Consider the following 24,466-nt stretch of genomic DNA (forward strand, 5'->3'; position numbering starts at 1 on the left):
TTGGCTCAAAATCAAAATTTTCTTAGGGTGAGGAAGAAAAAAATGTTCAATTTAGGGCAATGATGTACTAGATGTTTAAAACTGCTGTATTTTGTGTAGGAAAGTCCAATGAAATAATTTCTTTCTCTCTTCAAAGATTAGTCCTCTCTGGTACCCTTCATTGTTTCTTACAAATCCTGAATTCTACCTGGTGTTATTTCTTTTTAGTCTGAAGAATTTCCTTTTACATTGCTTATAATTCAGTCAGTGGGAAACAAATTCTCTCAGCTTTTATGAAAAATGTCTTTAATTTGTCTTTGCTTTTGAAAGATATTTTCACTGGCTGTAGAATTCTACATTGCTAATTGTAATTTTTTCCAGCACTTTAAAGATTGTTGTTTCATTGTCTACTTGCTTTCATTGTTTCTGGTGAGAAATCAGCCATCATTCATATCAATATTCCTTTGTAAGGTATATGCCATTTTTCTCTTGTTGCTTAAAATTTTCTCTTTTATGTTAGTAGTTTAAGTTTTGCCTGCATGTAGTTTTCATAGTATTTATCCTGGTTGAGGTTTGCTCAGATTCTTGGATGTATAAGTTGATGTTTTCACTACTTTTGGAAGTTCTGATGATTATCTCTTTAAACTTTTCTTGCTTTTCCTTTTTCTTTTCATTCCACATTCTTTCTCCTCTTACTCTGGGACTTCAATTACACTTATGTTAGAGCACAGATAGTATCTCACAGATCTTGAGCACAATTTTTATTTGTTTGCTTGTTTTTGTTTTCCCTACTCTTTATTTATTCTTAGTGTTTCTCTTTGGATACTTTCTATTGATTTGTCTTGATAGTCTCTGATTATTTTCTCTCATGTATCTAGGCTGCCATTAAGCTTATCTAGAACATTCTTCATTTTTTAATAACACACTTTTCGTTTCCAGTATTTCCATTTGGCTCCTTTTTTTAGGATCCATCTCTCTGCTCCTGTCTCCCCATCTTTTCACATGTATTGTCACTATTTCCACTAGATCTTTTAGTATTTTTACCATAGATATTTTCAAATCCCTATTTGATAGTTCCAACATCTGGGCCATGTCTATTGACTATTTCCTTTTATATGATGGGCCACATTTTCTTGCTGTTTCATGTGTCTTAAAATGTTTTTTTTTGTGTGTACCAGACATTTCGTATAAGGGAATAGAAGAGAGAGAAGTAAATAATAGTGACCTCCAGAGAAAAGAACACTGCTGGTTCTATCAGGCCTCTAGAGTATGTGTGTTAGTGGAGGGTAGGAGGATGGTGGGAGGATAACAGTATCAAACTGATTTGAAGTTGACCTGGATGTGAGCTTTATTTCCGTTTTAATATAATTAGTTCACCACTGGTTTCAGATATTTGAGGCTAAAATCAGGATGGACTCAGACTCTGTGGTTGGTGCTCTTTGGGATTTGTCATCCCAGCCTACGTGGCACTGCTTTCTTCTTACTCTGTAACTGATTCTGCTACTTCTCACCTCTCTGTTAGGGATGAGAGCAGATGTGGGTCTCAGTTCTCCTATTAAAGGCTTGTTACTTTCTAGAATTTAATTTATTTGGATTTCTCTGTGTCCTCTACTTTCTGATGGGTTAAAACTGATTTTATAGCTTATCTGGCTTATTTTGGTTGTTTGAAAGCAAAGTGATGGTCTCTTGCAGCTTTCTACATCTGAAGCAGAAGTGAAAGTCCAGCTATTATTGTAACACTTGATATAACATTTTCTTTCTTTGACCAACTCTGTACTTTAACTCTGAAGCTCTCCTGGTTCTTAACTATTGCTGGTCTCAGGTATTTTGGCCAAGGAAGGTACCTATTACTTAGTCCAAAAGATTATTTTAGTAGAATTCGAGAATTGACTTTATAGTTACACCTTCTCATTTTTCCTGGAGATTTTTGGCTTTTGTGGGCCTTAAGCTTATGTCTGTTTGTTTTTCAATTTTACATCAGTTATCTCTGGTTTGCCTGAAATCTATTCACTGCCAATATTTAAACCTGAAACTTATTGAGGATTCTGAATTTTTGTTGTTAGATGATCTCAACTTACTAGTGATCATGTGACTTCTACTGAGCAATATTTTTACTTTTTATTTCAGTGCCTCTTAGCAGTTCCCTTTGTCAAGAAGCAGTCTTTTCATCACTTTGTCTAGCATATAAACTTCTTGCATTTCCTTTTTCTGTCTGATGTACACTTGTATTTATCACCTTGTACTCTCTGGTACCCTGAATCAGGTCATCTTTCAACCTCTCTGGGACCTTCAATGAATTGATGTGAACAACTTTCCACTGTTCCCCACTCCCTTGATGTGTATTATTCCCTTGTTAGTCAGCTTAAGTTTCATGGTCAAATATTATAATCACTTTCTTACACACACCATGACTCTCCTGCTTTTTTTTCACTTTCTAGTATTATCTTGGCAACACCAAAGTACTGGTTAAATGTACCCAATCAGGATGCCTGGTCTCCCTTAAGTTTATGATCATAAACCTCATATGTGCCCTGGATACTGCCCTGCAATCATTCCATATTTCTCTCGGCCATGCAGTTTCCCTGTCCTATGACAACTATGTACATAATTTGTTCTCTTCTCAAACTTACTCCTTATCCTCTAAGTTGATATTACCTCCTCTTTCACTATGAAAATGAAAACAAATCATAAAAGAACGTCTATAGATTCACGCTGCTATATTTACCCACCTCTGTCTTACAATCCATCTTATCCAGGAAATTTTCCCAGCCTTTTCCCCACTTACTCCTATATTGTAAAGTCTTCTTGTATAAATGGAACATTTCAAAGATAAGTTGTTATTTTTCCATTGAAAACATTTTCTTGACCCCAATTTCCTCCACCAGCCCACTGTTTCATTTCCTTGCTCCTCTTTTTAAGCAAAACTCCCCCAAAGTATTGTCAGTGATAGTTGTCTTGAATTCCTCTTTTCCAATTCTACCGACTACTATCAGGCTTTAGTTCATCACCACAGTTAAACTAATTGACCTTCATTTCATAAATCTAATGGTTAATTTCAATAATTTACGTGACCCATCAACATCATTTAAGAGAGTTGAGATCACTCCTTCCTCCTTGATAGACTTTCTTCACTTGGCATCTAAGAGTGCATCATCTCCTGGTTTGCCTTTGCATTTCTAGTTGCTACTTATCACTTTGATTTCCTAGTTCCTCTTTATCTATTACTTGACTTCTTAATATTGGTATTCCAGGCCTTACACCTTGACTTTGTTTCCAAGTCTATATACACTCACTCCCTTAAAGATCACCTCTAGTCTCATAGCTTTAAATACCATCTGAATGACTTGACTTCCAAATTGGGATCTACCCATCACCCTCCCCATAGGCCTCTTTCCTAAACTGCAGAATGCTACATACATCAGACTATCCAAAATCTCCATTTGGAGGCTTAATTTATACCTCAAAATTAAGCTTATTTTTTCCTAAATTGAAATCCTGGTTTTTAGACCTCTCTCTTTGACTCACACAGTTTCTCCCATAGCCTTCCCCATCTCAGGTGAGGGCAACTATTTTCCCACTACTTCAGAGCAAAAGATTTGAAGTCATCCTTGCCAGTTCTCTTTCTCTCCCATTTGATATCTCAAGTGTCAGAAAAAATCCTGCTGATCATACTTCCAAAATATATCCCGTTTGATTCCTTCTTACCAGCTCCACTAGAATCATTCCCATCCAAGTCATGATTGTTGTTCTTACTGGACTGTTGCACAGTCTTTCAGCTGCTTGCACTCTGGCCCTCCACTTTATTCTCAACACAGAAGCCAGAGTTTCTCTGTTAAAAATGAGTCAGATCATGTTACTTCTCTGTTCAAAATGCTCTATGATTTCCCTGCCTCCCCAGCATGAAAGCCACCATTTTTACAATGACCTCTAAGACCTACATGAACTGACTGCAGTTGCCTCTCTGGCTTTATCTCTCATTACTGTTTTCCTTGCTCTCTTTGTCTCAACCAAACTGGCCTTTTTCTGTTTCTTGATTCTGGGAGGCAGTTTCTGTCTTAGAGCCTTTGCACCACTGGCTATTACTTCATTCAGTTGGAACCATTTTACCTTCTGATATCCACAGGGCAGACTCCCTTACCTGCTTCAAGTCTGCTCAGATATCACCTTCTTAATGAAGTCTTCCTTACTACCCTGTTCAAAATTGCCAACACCAGCTCCCCATGTCTGGCCCTCATCATGCCACTCTATTGTTTTTTTTTCTTTTCTAACACTTACTGTTTTCACCTATTATACGTTACGTATTAGTGTTGTGTATATCTGTTTACCCCTCTAGAATATAAGTCCTATGAAGGCAGAGATTTTTTTGTTTGCATTGTTCACTGATATATCCCAAGAGCCTAGAAGATTGCCTGTCCCACGGTAGCTATTCAGTATTTGCTGAATACATTAATGGATGGCAGGGTCTGAAAGATAGAATATAATGGGTACAAGTCTTTACAGCTTCAATCAGTTTGTCAGCCTCATCTCTTTGGCAATGTTACAGAAGTGATACCTTATGAACTAGGTTTGTGAGAATAGAAAATGTTACAAAGAAGTAGTTGAGCAGCTATTGTGACTAAAAGAGGAGAAAGACTCAAAGATGTTTTCTAGATATACCAGTATAGAGGGAAATAAGGAAGTTGCGGTTGTGTGCGTGCATACTTGTGAGGCGGGGAGAGAGGGAGGGAGAAGAGGAGAAGGTTAATGGAGCAGAGGGGAAGAGAGAAGGAAGAGGGGACAGAGTCAGTTTAGGGGAATGAGTTCTAAATTATTTATTTGAGATAGTAAAGAATTATCCAAGTGGAAATGACAAAAGGTCATTTGGGACAAGAGAGTGGCTTTGAGGATTGATTTAAGGACTAATGATATGCAGATAAGGATATTCCTCATAGAGGTCATTTTTGAAGCTCTTGAAGCAGGTGAAATTCTTGAAGGAAAGAAATGTAGAAAAAAAGAGTTTTGAGCTATAGATAGAAGGTTGGGAATTGGAGATATGGAAGAGAGGCAGCTGAGGGGATACAGATGTGGCCTGGAAGGATTAGGATTTAGAAGACAGATATGGAAAATTTCACAAAGTTCTTCAATAATATCAAGCAGCTGAATATCAAGGAGAATGAGAAGTTATAAAACTGAAAATGATACCTAGGGTGGCCATCAAGAATGCACTTTCAGTCTAATGATGATGGTTGAAAAGGGACTGTAGATAATTTAAAAATGAGACTGAATGATGAAGGACAGAAGGCCTTGAGTGCAGATAACTGTACAAGGCTGGGTCTGAGGAGACGGAAAGGAATTGGCTAAAGTTGGCATAATACAAGCTGCTGTTCTCTAGTGGTTGTTTATTACTTTTGAGTATTTTGCGGTCATCTGTTAATTCTTCAGGATAACACCTTGCCTTTCACTGATCTTAACTACTGATTCTGGAGGTGAGTTTCAGACTTTCCTCAATTCAAGGAATTTTATAATAGTGTATGTATTGTGTAATTGTATAAAATGCCTGTATTAATCATATATGAGTCTATATTGAATGCTTGTGCTTTTTGTTATTGTTGTCTGCAACGATACTGTTATTTAGAACTTTATTTTCCTTTTTATGGTTCCATGACAGCTGGAGTGTATTCTTATCTTTTTGCTATTGATACCTAAAAGCAACACGAACATAACAGAAACAGAAAACACATTCTAAATTTTCTGGCATAAAATCCTTACCATTGTGAGCATTAAAAAATAAATGAACAAGCTCCTTTGACTCTCCATTCTAGAGCCATCATATTTTGAAGTTCTAGATTTTTATGATTTGTTTTTGTAATTTGTTTCAGAGTGAAATGTTTTCTTTTGTGTCAGACTGATTAGAGATCAGATAATTAACCTAACCCCATCATGCATAATTTTAATTTCAATTTGAACTTTTGATAGAAATGAGGAAAAGCCATTGTCTAAGTCTTTGTGGAATGGACGCAGATTCTATTCTACCGCATTGGCAGTTTGTTTCTTACCTCTATCAGCCTATTAATGGTATTGTCAAAATGCTCAGTCTTTAAGCTTTGTTATTTTCAAAAATGAAGATTCTCTACCAAATGTTAAATAGATAGCTAGTGGGAAGCATTTGCATAGTACAGGGAGATCAGCTTCGTGCTTTGTGACCACCTAAAGGGGTGGGATAGGGAGGGTGGGAGGGAGGCGCACAGGGAGGGGATATGGGGATATATGTATATGTATAGCTGATCCACTTCGTTATACAGCAGAAACTAACACAGCACTGTAAAGCAATTATACTCCAATGAAGAGGTTAAAAAAAATAAAACAATAAAAAAATAATTTATAAAAAAATGAAGATTCTCAGTGTGATATTATACCAGATATTTTTTCCAAAAATTTACAGTAATTATCTTTAATTCTTTTAGCCTGTAGGTGGGTACCTCTATTTAAAAGCAACTATGCCAATCACTATACTTCTAGTTCCAATTCTAAAATTTTTTTGTTCACAAGGACCGATCTAGTCTTAATAACTTGTTGCTATTTCCTTTTGTTTGACTTGAGCATTTTTAGTAACATCTAACTTTCTAAAATAATTTAGAAATTTTTCCTTACATCAGTGTTTTTTTCCAGGTAATGGAGATTTATGACCTTGAAATATCAAAATGTACTTAAACAATTTTTAAAGATTCTTGAAGATCCCCCTCTCCTATTCTGTATTTACAATTAATATTCTCATGTCTTTTTTATACCTTTATTATAAGGTTGAACCATATAAAATTGCCATTTTTACAGACTAAAAATTGTCAGATATTAACTATTTCAACCTAATATGCTTATAAGTATACTTAAATAATATATATGCTATTGTCTTCATGTTGTTAAAATTTACATAAGTGGCTTTATAGTGTATTTTCACCTTGGCTTTTTCATAAAAATAGTTTTTGAGAATTTAAAATTTTGAGGTCTGGTTCATTCATTTTAGCTGCCCTATTAATATTCCATTTTATGAATAAAAGCATATATTATGTATTTGTTTCCATGTTAAGTATTGTTTTTTTATAATTTAGGAAATTTCATAGTTAACATATTGTATGTTTCTTCTTGTACACATTTGTTTTACTTCTTCCTTTCTAATCTGGAAGCCTTTTCTTTTTCTTGCTTAATTGCCCTGGAGGCTAATACCTCCAGAACAATATTTACTAGAAGTGGTAAACGTGGATGTTGGTGTCTTGTTCCTGAACATAGGGGGAGAGTAGTGTTTTGCCTTCAAGTGTGATGTTAGCTGTTGATTTTTATAAATTCCCTTTCTCAGGTGAGGAATTTCTATTTTTTCAATGTTTATTGTTTTTATAATGAAAGAATGTTGGAATTTGACAAATGCTTTTTTCTGCACCTATGGAGATGATCATTTGTTTTTGTCCTTTATTCTATCATATTGTTCATTATTTGGTTTTCACATGTTGAACCCGCCTTGAATCTTTAGGATAAATCCCAGTTGCTTGTGGTGTATAATCCTTTATTTATGATGTTATACTTTGTTTACTAGTATTTTATGAAGATTTTTTTGATGTGTAACTTTCTTTACTTGTAATGTCTTTATTGGTTTTGGTATCAGGGTAAGAAACTTCATAGAATTATTTGGGAAGTGTTTCTACTTTTTCTGTTTTTTGAAAGAGTTTGTGAAGGATTGACATTGTTCCTCTTTTAAATGTTTATAAGAATTCAGTGAAGACGTCGATCCTGGATTTTCTTTGTGGAAAAACTTTTTTTTACTAAATGAATCTCTTTTTTATTATCACTATCCAGAATGTCTATTTCTTCTTTTTTCATTTACTATCAATTTTCTTTGTTTTTATTGTTTCTTCTTCCAGTTTTATTGAAATATAATAGACATACAGCACTGTATAAGTTTAAGGTACACAACATAATGATTTGATTTACATACATCATGAAGTGATTATCACAATAATTTTAGTGAGCATCCATCATGTCATACAGGTATAAAAGTAAAGAAATAGAAAAAAAGTTTTTTCTTCTGATGAGAACTCTTGAGATTTACTCTCTTAACAGCTTTTGTATATGACATACAGCAGTGTTAATTATATTTATAATGTTGTGCATTACATCACTAGTACTTATTTATCTTATAACTGGAAGTTCATACTTTTTGACTGCATCCACTTCCCCCTCCCTCCACCCCATCTCCACCTTTGGTAACCACAAATCTGATCTCTTTTTCTGTAAGTTTGTTTGTTATTTTTTGGAAGTATAATAGACCTATAGCACTATGTTAGTTCCTGTTACACAGCATATTAATTCAAAATTTCTGTGTATTTCAAACTGATCACTACAATAAATCAGTTACCATATGTCACCATGCAAAGATATTACATAGTTATTAACTATATTCCCTACACTGTACATTTCATACTTGTGACTCATTTATTTTGCAACTGGAATTTTGTACCTGTTAATCTCCCTCACCTATTTCTTTCCCCCTCCTGCCCCCCCCACCACTGGCAAACCCCTATTTGTTATCTGTATCTATAACTCTGTTTATGTTTTATTATGTTTGTTCACTTGTTTTGTTTCTTTAGATTTCACATTTAAGTGAAATCATACATTATTAGCCTTTCTCTGTCTGACTTATTTCACTAAGCATAATACCCTCTAAGTCCATCCATGTCGTTGCAAATGACAGGATTTTATTTGTGTGTGTGTGTGTGTACACAACATATTCTTTATCCATTCGTCTATTGATGCACACTTTGGTTGCTTCCATATCTTGGCTATTGTAAGTAACGCTACAATGAATATAGAGGTGCATACATCTTTTCTAATTGGTGTTTATGCTTCTTTGGATAAATACTGAGGAATGGTATTGCTAGATCATATGGTAGTTCTATTTTTAATCTTTTGAGAAATCTCCATACTGTTTTCCATAGTGGCTGCACCAATTTACATTCCCACCAACAGTACACATGGGTTCTCCTTTTCTCCACGTCCTTGCCAGCACTTGTTATTTGTTGTCTTTTTTTTTTTTTTTTTTTTTTTTTGCGGTACACGGGCCTCTCACTGTTGTGGCCTCTCCCACTGCGGAGCACAGGCTCCGGATGCGCAGGCCCAGCAGCCATGGCTCACGGGCCCAGCCGCTCCGCGGCATGTGGGATCCTCCCAGACCAGGGCATGAACCCGTGTCCCCTGCATCAGCAGGCGGACTCTCAACCACTGCACCACCAGGGAAGCCCCTGTTGTCTTTTTGATAATAGTTTTTATGACAGGTGTGAGGTAATATCGCATTGTGGTTTTGATTTGCATTTCCCTGATGATTAGTGATGTTGAGCATCTTTTCATCTGCCTGTTGGCCATCTGTGTATGTGTATCTTCCTTGGAAAAATGTTTAGATTCTCTGCCCATTTTTCAGTCAGGTTGTTTGTTCTTTTGTTGTTGAATTGTATGAGTTCTTTATATATTTTTGATATTAACCACTTATCAGATATATCATTTGCAAATACCTTCTCCCATTCACTAGGTGGCCTTTTCGTTTTACTGATAGTTTCCTGCTCTGTGAAAAAACTTTTTAGTTTGATATAGTCCTGTTTATTTTTGCTTTTGTTTCCCCTACCCAAGGAGACATATCCAATAACATATTATGAAGACCAACGTCAAAGAGCAAATACCTATGTTTTCTTCTAGAAGTTTTATGGTCTTAGGTCTTACATATAAATCTTTAATCCATTTTGAATTTATTTTTGTGCGTAATGTGATAGTAGTCCACTTTGATTCTTTTGCATCTAGCTGTCCAGTTTTCCCAACACCATTTGTCGAAGAGACTGTCTTTTTCCCATTGTATATTATTGCCTCCTCCGTTTTCATAGAGTAATTGCCCATATAAGTCCATATTCACTGGGCTTTCTATGCTGTTCCATTGATCTATGTGTCTGTTTTTGTGCCAGTATTATACTGTTTTGGTTACTGTAGCTTTGCAGTATAGTTTGAAATCAGGGAGCATGACACCTCTGGGTCTTTCTCAAGAATGTTTTAGCTATTCAGGGTCTTTTGTGTTTCCATACAAATTTTAGAATTATTTGTTCTCTTTCTGTGAAAAATGCCACTGGTATTTTGACAGGGATTGCATTGAATCTGTAGATTGGGTAGTATGGTCATTTTAACATTGTTAGTGTATAGAAATGCAACAGATTTCTGTATATTAATTTTGTAACCTGAATCTTTACTGAATTCATTGATGCGTTCTGGTAGTTTTTTGGTGATGATGTCTATTTCTTCTTGAGTCAATTTCAGTAGTTTGTATCTTTCTAGAAATTGGTCTGTATGATCTGGATTATCTAATTTTAGCATAAATTGTTCATGGGATTCTCTTATAATCTTTTTATGTCTGTAAGGTCAGTTGTAATGTCCCCTCTTTCATTCCTGATATTAATAATTTGATTCTTCTCTTCTTTTTTCTTTGTCCATCTAGCTGAAGATTTGTCAAATATGTTGACCTTTTCAAAAAACCAATTTTTGATTTTGCTCGTTTTCCCTTTATTTCATTTGTGTCTAATCTTTATAACTTCCTTCCTTTGGATTGCTTTGGATTGTGTTTCCTTTCTTCTTTCTAGTTTCTTAAGGTAGAAGATTAGGCTATTGATTTGATAACTTTCTTCTTTAATATAGATGATTATAGCTATACATTTCCCTTTAAGCAGTGTTTTACCTGAAACTCATGAAGTGTGATATGTTTTATATTCATTTTTATTTGTCTCAAGGATTTCCTGGTTTTCTTGTAATTTCCTCTTTGACCTATTGGTTATTGGGAATGTGTTTGGTTATAGTTTATGTGATTTATATGTATTCTTTTTTGCTATTTTTTAGCTTTCAAACTATTTGTTTCTTTGAGCTTGTCTCTTGTAGAAAACATATAGTTGAATCATATTTGTAGTTTGTTTTTCCATTCTGCCAATATCTCATTTTTTTATCAGAGTGATTTAAACCATTTACATTTAATGCTATTACTGATAGGATAGTTACCTTTGTAATGTCACTTTGCTGTTTGTTTTCTATGTCTTACGTCTTTTTTATTCCTCTGTTTCTCCATTACTCTTTTCTTTTGTGTTAAATAAATGTTTTTGAGTGTACCATTTTAATCCCCTTGCCATTTCTTTTACTATATATTTTATTTTATTAGTAGTTTCTCAGGTTATCACAGTTACATCTTAAATTATAATAACCTAGTTTGAATTAATACCAACTTAATTTCAATAGTATACAAAAACTCTGTGCCTATATTTTGTTTGTTTTCCTCCCCCTTGTTATTGTCATTCAAATTGTGTTGTTAGATGCCCATCGACACAGATTTATAATTATTGCTTTATTCAATTCTCTTTTTAATCAGGAAAAAAAAGAATTATAAATGAAATATTTATATAATCTTTTATATTTATTGTGTAGTTACTTTTAAAAGTGCTCTTTATTTCTCTATGTGCATTAGAACTATTGTCTAGTGTCCTTTCATTTCAGCCTAAAGATTTCCTTTAGTACTTCTTGTAAATTAGGTCTATAAGTCATAAATCCGCTCAGTTTTTGTTTACCTTGGAATGTCTTAATTTGTCCTGCATTTTTAAAGAATAGTTTTATAGGAAAGAGAATTTTTGTTGACAGTCTTTTTTTCTTTCGGTGCTTTAAATATGTCATCTCACTACCTTCTGTCCGCCATGGTTTCTCATGAGAAATCTGTTGTCAATCTTACTGAAGATTCATTGTATGAGATGGATCATTTCTCTCTTGCTGCTTTCATAATTTTCTCTTTTTATTTCAGCAGTTTGATTATGATATACCTAGGTACAGATCTCTGAATTTATCCTTCTTGAAGTTCATTGAGTTTCTTGGATGTGTAGATTATGGTTTTCATCAAATTTGAGGAGGTTTAGTGATTATTTCTTTTAAATATTCTTCCTGCTCCTTTCTTTACCTCTTCTCTGGGATCACTATTCGGCTTATGTTTGTACACTTGATGGGAATCCCACAGGTCCATGAGGTTCTGTTTAATTCTTTGTATTTTTTTCTTTCTATTCTTCAGACTAGATAATCTCAGTTGACCTTTAAGATTGTTTTTTCTACCCATTTGTACCTGTTGTTGAGCTCCTTTAGTGAATTCTTCGTTTTATAACTTCTGTCTCTTTACTCATCTTCTCTATTTGCTGAGGCATCATTCTCATACTTTCCTTTAGTTCTCTAGATATGGTTTCCTTTAGTTTTTTGAACATATTTAAATAGTTGATTTGAAGTATTTATCTAGTAAGTTTAATGTATGGGATTTTAATTGGCCCAGTTTCTATGGCCACTTCCCCCCAACTGTGTATCAGCCATGCTTTCTTGTTTCGTTGCATGTGTCATAATTTTTTTGTTGAAAACTGGACATTTTAAATAATATAGTGTAGCAAATATAGAAATCAGAGTCTTTTTCTCCTCAGGACTTTTGTTTGCTGCTGTTCGCTTGCTTAGTGACTTTCCTAAACAAGTTACATAAAATATGTATTTTTGTCATACGTGGTCATTAAAATCTCTGTCCAGTTAGCTTAGTGCTGAGTTAATGATGGAACAGAGAATTTCATAAATTTCTAGAGCCAATAACATTTTTTAGCCTTTTTTGAGGGCTCTGTTAGTGTGTTGCCGCATACCTTTAACATTCAGTCAGACAGATGAGCACTCTTCTTCAGTCACCATTTGCTGCTTGAGCAGAACCACAAGGTCAAAAGGAGGTGAGAGTTTAGGTTCTTCTCAGATGTCTCTTGGGAATGCACATGTCCCTGTGTGTACACACACCCCTTTGCATGATCATGGCCTTCTAGATTTCTGGGAATATGTTGGAACTTTGCAAAGCCCCTTATGGACATGTCATTTCTCAGCTTTCCTTTTACCTTTTTTTGTTTGTTTGTTGTTTTCCCCAGCTGTTATTGCTGCCTTAGGCAACTGTAATGTTAAGCAGTTGCCACTGGTTATTTTCAACAAACATCCTAAAGAAATGACTATTTCCGCTGGGCAAACTCTGAGTCAGTACAAGCCATACTTGTGGGAATTTTAGAGTACTGCTAGACAGATTACATAATGACAGTTTTCTGAGGTTGGGGCTTTGAAAGAGCTCCAATCCCATTCTCATTCCTCCAGTGGATGCTAGGCTGCTGTTTTTCACTGTGATTGTAGAATATCCGATTTCAAGATTAACTGCTGAGTGATAGAGAGGAGGATAGGAATAGAGAAAGTTAAAATGCCACAAAACATGATATTCTTACTATTATTCACCCATAGGGGGGAAAATACTCCCTGGATTGTTGCAAACCTTTGGTCAATTTCCATCATTTTAGAAAACTGGATTTGACATTCTTTGCTAGTGTTATCATTGCTTTTATGGCAGAATTTTCAGTTGTTCTTACTCTGCCATTCCTGAGGACATCCTGTAATTTATTTCATCATTATCTCGCACTTTTATCAACAGACACTGCCATGCTTTATTAGATTTATAACTAGTATTTCATGTTTGGGGGCTAATATAAATGTTACTTTAAAAAGTTTCATTTCCAGTGTTTCATCACTAGTGTATAGAAGTTGAATTGATTTTTATACATTCAAGTTGTATCTCATAAAATTGCTAAATTTCTTTATTACTTCTAGTAGCTTTTGTGTAAATTCACTGGGATTTCCTAGGAGACAATTATATTACCCATGAATAAAGGCAATTTTATGTCTTCCTTTCAAATTGTTGTGACGTTTTAAAAAATTAGCCTTATAGCAAAACTGTTTTTATGTTGATTTATATATTAGATTATTTACTCAGAGTTTTCCTATTTAACTAATTTTGCTGTGCCACCAATCATAATGTGGCTGTACTGCTTCTTACCAGTGATTACATATTTTCTAAATAGACAACTATGAGGGCTTTCTGGTATGGTTCATACCTATTTACTTGATCAATTTTTATAATTTAGACCTGTCTTTACCACATGAATATTTTTCAAAGAAGAATCTCTTTATGAAATGTCTTTTCCACTGAATATCTGTTGTCAAAAAGTTGGCAACTAGCAAAGGAATAAGTAAAATTCACTCTAAAGACTGTGTCCTTGAAATATTTTATGATATTCTCCCCCAAAGTCAAATCATAATTCTCCTGTTTGGAGTGGATGATTCACATTAACTCTAGGTCTTTAGAGAACTTTTTTAACTTAAAAAATTCCCTTCAAATATGAATTCTGTAGTAGAAGATGTGATTGTTTTATGTTCAGATTCCAAAATTTAAAACTAAAATGGTTTTTAAAGGTCATAAAGCCTAGGCCTTTTATTTTATAGGTGATAAAATAGATTTCATAGTCCCTCTGCAGCAAAGCTTCCCTTTAACTATTACTAAAATATAGGAAGAGAATTCAAATTTATCAGTATTGAGATGTACACCTCTACTTCTATACCCCCGTCTGACTACCATTGTCTCTCTCTTGGATGACTGTAATAGCCTTACTGGTCTCACTGCTTCTACTCTTGTCATCCTATATTCTACTTTTTTTATATATATGTAATTTTTTCAGGGCTGCTGGTTTTTGGGGTTTTTTTTGGCTGCGTTGGGTCTCCCTTGATGCACGAGGGCTTTTCTCTCTTTGCTGTGAGTGGGGGCTACTCTTCGTTGCGGTGTGTGGGCTTCTCATTGCAGTGGCTTCTCTTGTTACAGAGCACAGGCTCTAGGTACATGGGCTTCAGTAGTTGTGGCACACGGGCTCAGTAGTTGTGGCTCATGGGCTCTAGAGAGTAGACTCAGTAGTTGCGGCGCACAGGCTTACTTGCTCTGTGGCATGTGGGATCTTCCTGGACCAGGGCTCAAACCCGTGTTTGCTGCATTGGCAGGTGGATTCTTAACAGCTGTGCCACCAGGGAAGCCCTGTATATTCTACTTTTAACACTTTGGAATAAATTAACGTTCATGTCACTCTCTACTCTGAACTCTCCAGTGACTTCCTCTTTCATATACAATAAAAACTGAAGTCCTTACAATAGGCTACAGGGCTTTTCACAATTTGAACCCAATTTCCCCCCCACCCCACCGCCCTACCCGTGGCAGCCAGTTAATTGTCTGACCTAATCTTCCAATAGCCTCACTTCTCTTATTCTGCTCCAAGATGCTGGCTTCTTGCAGTTCTTCTCATATGCCAAGCATACTGCCTTAGGCCTGTGCACTCAATGACTGCTGTCTGGAATATTTTGCCATGATTTATATATATGATTGTTCCCTTTCCACTGTCATACCGTGTTCTCAATGAGACCTCTCTTTAACATACTATCCAAATTAAAGTCCAGCCATGCTCTCCAAGCTGCTCTTATTTTTCCCATTTTTCATAGCATTTATCTTGTTTTAATATACTACAAAAATTACTCATTATATTAATCTAGTTGCCTGAATGCAAGCTCCATAAAAGCAAGTTTCTTTTGTTTGTTTGTTAGTTTGTGTGAGTTTCTTTTGTGCCTGTTTTGTTAACTGATATATTCCTGAAACCCATGAAAGTTCCTGGCATGTAAACGGTTCCCAGTAAACATTTGTTGAGTCAATGAATGCATAAAAGAATGAATCCAACCTGATAATTTAAAGCCATGATTCTGTTTCGATTTGCATTTCTCTAATAATTAGTGATGTTGAGCATCTTTTCATGTGATTTTTGGCCATGTGTATGTCTTCTTTAGAGAAATGTCTATTTAGATCTTCTGCCCATATTTTGATTAGGTTGTTTGTTTTTTTGATATTGAGCTGCATGAGCTGTTTGTATATTTTGGAGATTAATCCTTTGTCAGTTGCTTCATTTGTAAATATTTTCTCCCATTCTGAGTGTTCTCTTCTCATCTGTTTATGGTTACCTTTCCTGTACAAAAGCTTTTAAGTTTAATTAGGTCCCATTTGTTTATTTTTGTTTTTATTCTCATTACTCTAGGAGGTAGGTCAAAAAATATTTTGAGGTGATTTATGTCAAAGAGTGTTGTGCCTATGTTTTTTGGAAGTAGAGGCAAAATCATGTGCAAAACCTTAGGGCTGAGAGACCTTGGTCCTTGTGGAGTACTACAGGTAGTCTGTAGACCTGCACCATATGGCGTATGAAGGATGCTGGGGGAGAAGGGCTGGGTGTGAGTGGGGTAGGTGAAGGTGAAGAAATAAATAGGGGACAGATCCAACTTCCTTCATTCCAGGCAGACATTACCTCTTCCTCAGAAAGAAAATTCATACCATGAGGAGTGATTTTCCTGTTTGTCTTCCCTACTCTTCAAACAAAACCACAATGACTTAAATGTATTCACACCTATTCTTCCTGTCTTTCCTCTATGTCCAAGAAAGGTGTATCCTTCATTATATCATTTCCTACCTTGCTTAGCTTCAGCTCTTTGATCCAGGGCAATTTACCAAATTTCCTGGATGGCCAATTTGTCAAATGAACTGTGCACAATGTTTTCTTTCTTCTTTTCACTAATTATAAATTTTAAAGCAATTTGTGTTGGAAATCTAAAGATTTCTATGACATTTTAATAGAGTGGGTTTTTTTGTTTGTTTATTGTTGTTATTTCTTCATAACACTGCTTTAAATAATAATTAGTTTGCACTTGCCTCAATTGCCTATTTCTAGACAAAGGATAGAGGAACTTTCCTAACAGGAAAGTCAGAGCATTAGGCTGCATCAAGCATTGTTTTCTTTGGGCTTTGGGTTGTGGGGTGTGTGGAAAACTGAGGCAGAGAAGTGGAGAGGGGGCCTACAGATATACTTTTTCTTAGAATGTATCAAATGGAAACCTTTAGATTCATAAAGAAATATACATATATGAAATATTGTTATTTTCTTAACTACAGCCTTTAATATAATTATAAGAAGAAAGATTAAATGCACACTCACACAAACTCACACATAGACACTTACTCTTTTTATGTCCCTGAGTCCCATCTTCCTTTGCTCATTCATCTCCTGCTGCTTCTGAGATCAGCGTCTCGGACTATTTGGTGTGCTAATTCTACTCTACATCTTTTATTCATCTGCCATAACCTCACTCTGCCCCAGGTTCCTCCGAAGCACCACCAAAAAGCTGCAGCAAAGATAGATCAGACATTCCTTAAAACTCTATTAGTTTTATAACTAATAACAACCCAATTAAAAAGTAGGTAGTGGATATGAATAGACATTTTCCCAAAGACATACAGATGGCCAACAGGCACATGAAATGATGTTCAGCATCACTAATTATTAGGGAAATGCAAAACAAAACTGTAATGAGATATCACCTCATACATGTTAGAATGGCTATTATCAAAAGGATAAGAAATAACAACTGTGGAGAGGAGGTGGAGAAAAGGGAACCTTTTTCTGGGTTGGTGAGATTGTGAATTGGTGCAACCACTATGGAAATCCTCAAAAAATTAAGACTAGAACTACCATATGACCCAGTTCTTCCACTTCTAAGTATTATTTGAAGATAATGAAAACACTAATTTGAAAAGATGTGCATGCCCCTATGTTCTCTGTAACATTATTTACAATAACCAAGATATGGAAACGACCTGTGTACCTGTTTCCATCAATTGATGAATGGATAAAGAAGATGTGGGGTGTGTTGTGTGTGACATTCTTTTTATTAGTCTACATATTCAAGAGATGCCTATATATATATACATACACATATATATATATATATAATGGAATACTACTCAGCCATAAAAAAGAATGAAATCCATCCTTGTGGCAACAAGGATGAGCCTTGAAGGTATTATGCTAAGTGAAATAAGTCAGAAGGAGAAAGACAAATACTGTATAATTTCACTCATATGTGGAATCTAAAAAAACCAAAACAAATGCACAAATAAAAACAAACAAACCCATCAGTACAGAGAACAGTTTAGTGGTTACCAGAGGGGAAGGTGGTTAGGAGTGGATGAAACTGATGAAGTGTGTCAACTCATATGGTGATGGATGGTAATTAGACTTGTGGTTGTGACCACTTTGTACTGTATACAGATGGTGAATTATAATGCTGTACGCCTGAAACTAATATAATCAAAACGTTTCATAGCTTTAAAAGAATTTCACTTGAACATTTGTCAACCATTACTTGGTAAACTGAGACTTCTCATATTATATACATATATGTATTTTGCAGGTTTAGAGCAATTTGTTGGAAGAATGCAAGATTTTCGATTATACCAAGTGGCACTTACAAACAGGTAAGCAGATCATAAAACTTTATACCTGAAGTGTAAGGATAAATGATTAATTCATTTAAGTAAGAGTATCATGAAGATTACAGCATTTTCCATCTTTACAGTATTTGGGAAACATCATCTAATTGATGTTTACCGTGTTTGCTGTGGCTTAGTCTATGGTCGTTATTCACTAGTGCTATTCTATGGGGTAACTCCTCATAATATAAAATTGATCAAATTCTGTACAAAGGATTTCTTCTAAGAAAACTAGACTTTTGAACAAGTTGTATTATAGAATTTGGGATACATTTGTTTAAATGTTCTGTATGAAGTTGTTTCTGATACTTAAGAAACTGCTGTACTTCACTCTGTATGATAATCTCTAGGTCTATCCACATCTCTACAAATGACCTTTTTATGGCTGAGTAATATTCAGTTGTATATATGTACCACATCTTTATCCATTCGTCTGCTGATGGGCATTTAGATTGCTTCCATGACCTGCCTATTGTAAATAGTGCTGCAGTGAACATTGGGGTGCATATGTCTTTTTGAATTATGGTTTTCTCTGGGTATATGCCCAGTAGTGGGATGGCTGGGTCATATGGTAATTCTATTTTTAGTTTTTTAAGGACCCTCCATACTGTTCTCCATAGTGGCTGTATCAATTTACATTACTACCAGCAGTGTAAGAGTGTTCCCTTTTCTCCACACCCTCTCCAGCATTTGTTGTTTGTAGATTTTCTGATGATGCCCATTCTAACTGGTGTGAGGTGATACCTCACTGTAGATTTGATTTTCATTTCTCTAATAATCAGTGATGTTGAGCAGTTTTTCATGTATTTCTTGGCCACCTGTATGTCTTCTTTGGAGAAATGTCTATTTAGGTCTTCTGCCCATTTTTTGATTGGGTTGTTTGTTTCTTTTAATATTGAGCTGCATGGGCTGTTTATATATTTTGGAGATTAATCCTTCGTCCATTGATTCGTTTGCAAATATTTTCTTCCATTCTGAAGGTTGTCTTTTCATCTTGTTTATAGTTTCCTTTGCTGTGCAAAAGCTTTCAAGTTTCATACAGAGTGAAGTAGGTCAGAAAGAGAAAAATATCATATATTAATGCATATATTTGGAATCTAGAAAAATGGTACAGATGAACCGGTTTGCAAGGCAGAAATAGAGACACAGATGTAGAGAACAAACATATGGACACCAAGGGGGGAAAGCAGGGTGGAAGGGTGGTGGTGGTGGGATGAACTGGGATATTGAGATCGACATATATACACTAATATGTTTAAAATAGAAAGCTAATAAGAACCTGCTTATGAAAATAAATAAATAAATAAAATTCAAATTAAAAAAAGAAACTTCTATATCTGCCTTTTAAAATTGCTTTGCTGAATTTGTAAGTGCTAGAGAATGTAGAACAATGGAAATGATTAATTATTTTGATATATGGAAAAATCTCAAGAGACTGGGCTATTAGACTTGGAGACAAGAAAAGTGAGTAATTTGAAGTATTGTTATATATTTCTATTTCCAGTGAACAAATAATTATGTAGACTTGGACTATATTTAATGAAGTATTTCCTCATCTTGAGAATAGGTGGGAAATCTTTCTTAGGCATTTTTCAAGACATGTAGGCTTCCATTCTGTTCAGAAAGTTCAAGTGAAATTCTGCCTGAGACATCCTCTGAAATTTGTTTCCCAAGTTATGATTTGATGATATAATAGTAAATTGTTGTATGGATGAGTTGCTCTTAGTCAATTCAAAAAGAAGGATGTTTATTCCTATTTCTTTAAGGGAAATGTAGATTAGTATGGTGAATTTCCAAATGACAGGACTAGCTCTTGTAAAGTTGAAAAGCATTGCTCTTGTGGTGCTGCAGTGGTCAGTGGTATGTCCATTAGCAATATACACATTTTTTTATTAGTCTATATAGTCTAGTGATGCCTAAATATAGGATGCTTTACCACTGAAACACAGTCGGGGAGATTTACTGCCACTAGCCTCACCATCTTTTAAATCACCTTTGTCTAAAATTCTGATGAGCAGCATTGCAAATAAAGATTTCCCTGAGATAAAGGTCTCACTGGATGGTCACTTTTGGCCCCATGCAACATGTGATATCAATTGAAAACTATGAATGAGATTTAAAGAAGAAGGTGTGCCTTTATGCGATTTAGTGAATGAAAAAGCTTCCTACCTCCTCTACTGCCTTCAGTGGGGTTGGAGAGAAGTCTGGTCTCTCTACTTAGACCTGGGTTATTGGTGTTGGCCTATCTGAAATGTCTGGAAAGGTGCTATGTGGAAGAATGCCTATAAATAGAATGATTGATTCTGCTCTAGATCAGTACGTTGCCCTTAATGGAAAAATTAAATATATCTGCCTGAAACTGGCATTCTTCTTTGACTGTTGGCAGTGGCCATATGATCTGAAGCCATTGAAGCATCTTAGGGTGCCAGAATCTGTACTGATGAGTCACAGGAAACCATTGACAAATGGTCTTGGCCTCAGTCCCTTTGCCTAAAACAGCAGCAGATAAAATGATACTTATTTTCTTACTGCTTTCCCATGGATAAATGAGAGACCCTATCTATAACTCTCATTATTTTCAATACATTATTGTTCGCTCTCAGTGGTAAGTCAGCTTAACAACCTAAGTTAATGTTGCCTTTCTTTTTATTACAAATAAGCCCAGTAAAATACTATATCTTAATAAATATCTTGATAATCAGTCAAGGACTTGTTCATGCTTCTTGATGTACAAAGTTAACACTTAAGAAAGTACTGTTTTTACACAGAGAATAGACTTGTGGTTGCCAAGTGGGGTGGGGGAGGAATGGAGTGGGAGTTTGGGGTTAGCAGATGCAAACTATTATATATAGGATGGATAAACAACAAGGTCCTGCTGTATAGCACAGGGAACTATATTCAATATCCTGTGATAAACCATCATGGAAAAGAATATAAATAAGAATGTAGGTACATGTATAACTGAATCACTTTGCTGTACAGCAGAAATTAACACAACATTGTAATCAACTATACTTCATTTAAAAAAATGTACTGATGTTTTTGATATCCATTTTCTGAGAATGAGTATGTTTATTTGGCCAGGAATGACTTTGATTTTATGTTCTGTTTAGAAAATTATTAAAGCTAAATGGCTGCAAATCAAAACAAAATAGTGATAGACATTGGTAACACCTCTTAGAAGATCTGTGACTGTTGAGCCATTTGGTCCTTACCGTCTGCTTCTTGACTCCCACAGAGAGATTCAGGAAGTTTTCTCTGGAGATCTGCCCAGATTGCATACCCAGTCACATTGCCGTTGCCCTGGCAGCCACCCTCGGGTTCCTCGTTTGGAACAGCGGTACTGTGTTCCTAATGATGCAGAAGACACAACCAATAATAGGGTGTTACGGCTGAATCCTGAAGCCCATCCTCTTTCTTTTGTCAATGATAACAATATTGGTACTTCATGGCTTTCCCATGTGTTTACAAACATGACCCAGCTTAATCAAGGAGTGACTATTTCAATAGATTTGGAAAATGGACAGTATCAGGTAATTTGAAACAGTGGGATGTGTGTTAGTTTCCTGTGGTGGCTTCAACAAATGACCACAGATTGAATGGCTTTACACAACAGAAATTTCTTATAGTTCTGAATATCAGTATTATGAGATCAAGGTGTTGACAGGGCCATGCTCCCTCTAAAGACCCTGGGGAAGAATCCTTCTTTGCCTTTTCCAGGTTCTGGTGGCTCCTGGCATTACTTGGTTCATGGCAGCATAACTCCAATCTCTACTTTCTTTTTTCATGGCCTTCTTCCTTGTTTCCGGGTGTATGTCAATTCTTTCACTTTCTTCTCTCATGAGGACCATCCGACGTCCAGGATTATCTCCCCTTGAGACCCTTAACTTAATTACATCTGCAAAGACCCTATTTTCAAATAAGGTCACATTCACAAGTACCAAGAGTTAGTACTTGAACACATCTATTTGGGAACACAATTCAACTATAAAGTGAAAACTGAATTAGGCAATTGACCATTAACTTATTAAAGTAGTGTATTATAATGTATGAAATAAAAATATTTCAAAGAAGGTATGTAGGACCTACCTAATTTTTTAGAGAAAAATTAGAGATTTGTGTCAAAATTATATGAAATATTGAAACATTTTTTCAATATTAAGTAGCACAAATTAGTAAAAACTGAGGTCCTTATTTTAAATTACTACTTAAGAAGAAATATATAACAATTATTTCATATAAGTAATGTTCTTTTTTCATCTTTATAACAAACTTAATAATGATTTCCACCTTAATTTATAAAATTCTTGAGAAGAGGGACATATATGCAATTATAGAATGTGTGGCCTTTACTATATGGCTATGGAATTTCTGGATATCTAATAAATACTTGGTAATTATCATTATAAGGAAGTAAGCTATTATATTTGAATCTAACAATTCCATGATTTATACTGATGGGTCAAACTTAAAACTTCAGTGACAATAATTAACATCCATTTTCAGGTGTTTTACATCATCATTCAGTTCTCTAGTCCACAACCAACAGCAATAAGGATTCAAAGGAAGAAAGACGACAGCCTAGACTGGGAGGATTGGCAGTATTTTGCTAGAAATTGCAGCACTTTTGGAATGAAAAACAATGGAGAATTGGAAAATTCTGATTCTGTCAACTGTCTTCAGCTTCCCAAGTATGAATATTTTAAATGATTGTCTTTGAATGTATTTAGGAGTTAATTTTAAGAGACTAATGAGCAGTAGTAATCTACATGTAAGCTAACCAGGTTGTTAGAGACTTCCTTCTACCACCAACTTTCTTAAGGCAGATTTTTCTAGGACTCCTCCCTAAATTGAATTTTAAACAATGTTTAAAATTCTTGTAAAACTTTAGAGTATCTCTTGTTTACAGTCTCACTTGTGCTTTAAAATTGATTTTCAAGTTGCCTACCAAGTTATCTATATTAATAGGATTTTTATTATGTCCTCAAGGAAATGTTTTACTATATTTTTCTGTAATGCTCTTATATTATTTGTATATGAAATATATGGAATATGTTTGTTCTCCCAGCATGAAGAATTTAAGCTATTATTCATATTGTATTGTGATTTTTGTTTTGTCAAAAATATGAATATCTTATGATTTCAAATTTCATCAACAGTTTTACTCCATATTCCCGTGGTAATGTCACCTTTAACATCCTAACACCTGGACCAAATCATCGTCCTGGATACAATAATTTCTATAATACCCCATCTCTTCAAGAGTTTGTAAAGGCCACACAAGTACGACTTCATTTCCATGGACAGTACCATACAACTGAGACTTCTGTCAGCCCCAGACACAGATACTACGGGGTCAATGAAATCACCATCACTGGAAGGTAGTGTTCATTACCAAGGTTTTGAGTGTGCTTTTCATTATGAATATTGTTTCTAATTAGACTTTGGTCATACTTATTTTAAAATACATTAACTAACATTTTAGAGCAAGCCAGATTCTAATCTTCATGTACTGAATTGGTTTCATACTCTTAAGATTTTGTGGGGAGGTTTGTATGCGAGTGTTTGCTGTACATAATATCACATTGTTATAAAATCAATTTTCAAAAGCTCTTTGGTTTAGAAGTTATGATACTATGAATCCAACTTAGAAAATATGTACCAAATATCTTGCTTGGTTTGTTCTGGACTATAATTTTCAAGTATTCTTGAAATCAAAGAGCAGGAGCTAGATTTAGAGTTACTATTGTACCAGCTAGTTTATAAGTGCTGGGCTTGGTCTCCCTGAGTCCACAATTCACAGTTTTATGAGGAATATCTGTTTTCCTTTAAAGGAGAAATCTCATATACTCTAAGTAATTTATAGATATCTGATCTAATTGAGAACAAATTTAAACAAATGAATAGCTGGAGAACTAGGAGGCAGCATACACCCTAGTATGGAAATTGTGCATATATAGACAATATTTAAAATTGGTTTGTGCTAGAAGAATGATATATCTTGTGAATAAAGAACATCTTTCAAAACACATCAGAATATCAACATGTAAGTGTTATTTGTTAAGTCATAGCACAATGAAAAACTAATACTATTAAATTTTCACCATCTAATTTTGGGGAAAAAATTGGAATTTGTTAACTTTATTTTCCAGTTTATTCTGAACTGTATAGTCTTAACTGTGTTTTCAGTAGTTTCAGTAAATGCCTTTTCTTGGCAGGTTT

At 34.9% G+C, this 24,466-nt stretch overlaps 1 protein-coding gene across 2 annotated transcripts in view; it reads left to right on the top strand.

Moving 5' to 3' along the window:
• USH2A (usherin) overlaps positions 1-24,466 on the top strand; it is a gene marked incomplete at both ends in the record, with an annotated part of 756,807 nt that overhangs the window by 62,035 nt on the left and 670,306 nt on the right. For both annotated transcript variants that reach the window (XM_079697601.1, XM_079697602.1), the window contains 4 exons: positions 18,166-18,229; positions 21,483-21,777; positions 22,751-22,935; positions 23,404-23,625. In XM_079697601.1, the coding sequence (XP_079553727.1) occupies positions 18,166-18,229; positions 21,483-21,777; positions 22,751-22,935; positions 23,404-23,625 (766 nt within the window). The remainder of the gene's footprint in view (positions 1-18,165; positions 18,230-21,482; positions 21,778-22,750; positions 22,936-23,403; positions 23,626-24,466) is intronic.

The sequence above is a fragment of the Hyperoodon ampullatus genome (genome assembly GCF_949752795.1).
Source record: "Hyperoodon ampullatus genome assembly, chromosome: 2".
Taxonomy (NCBI): Eukaryota; Metazoa; Chordata; class Mammalia; order Artiodactyla; family Ziphiidae; genus Hyperoodon; species Hyperoodon ampullatus.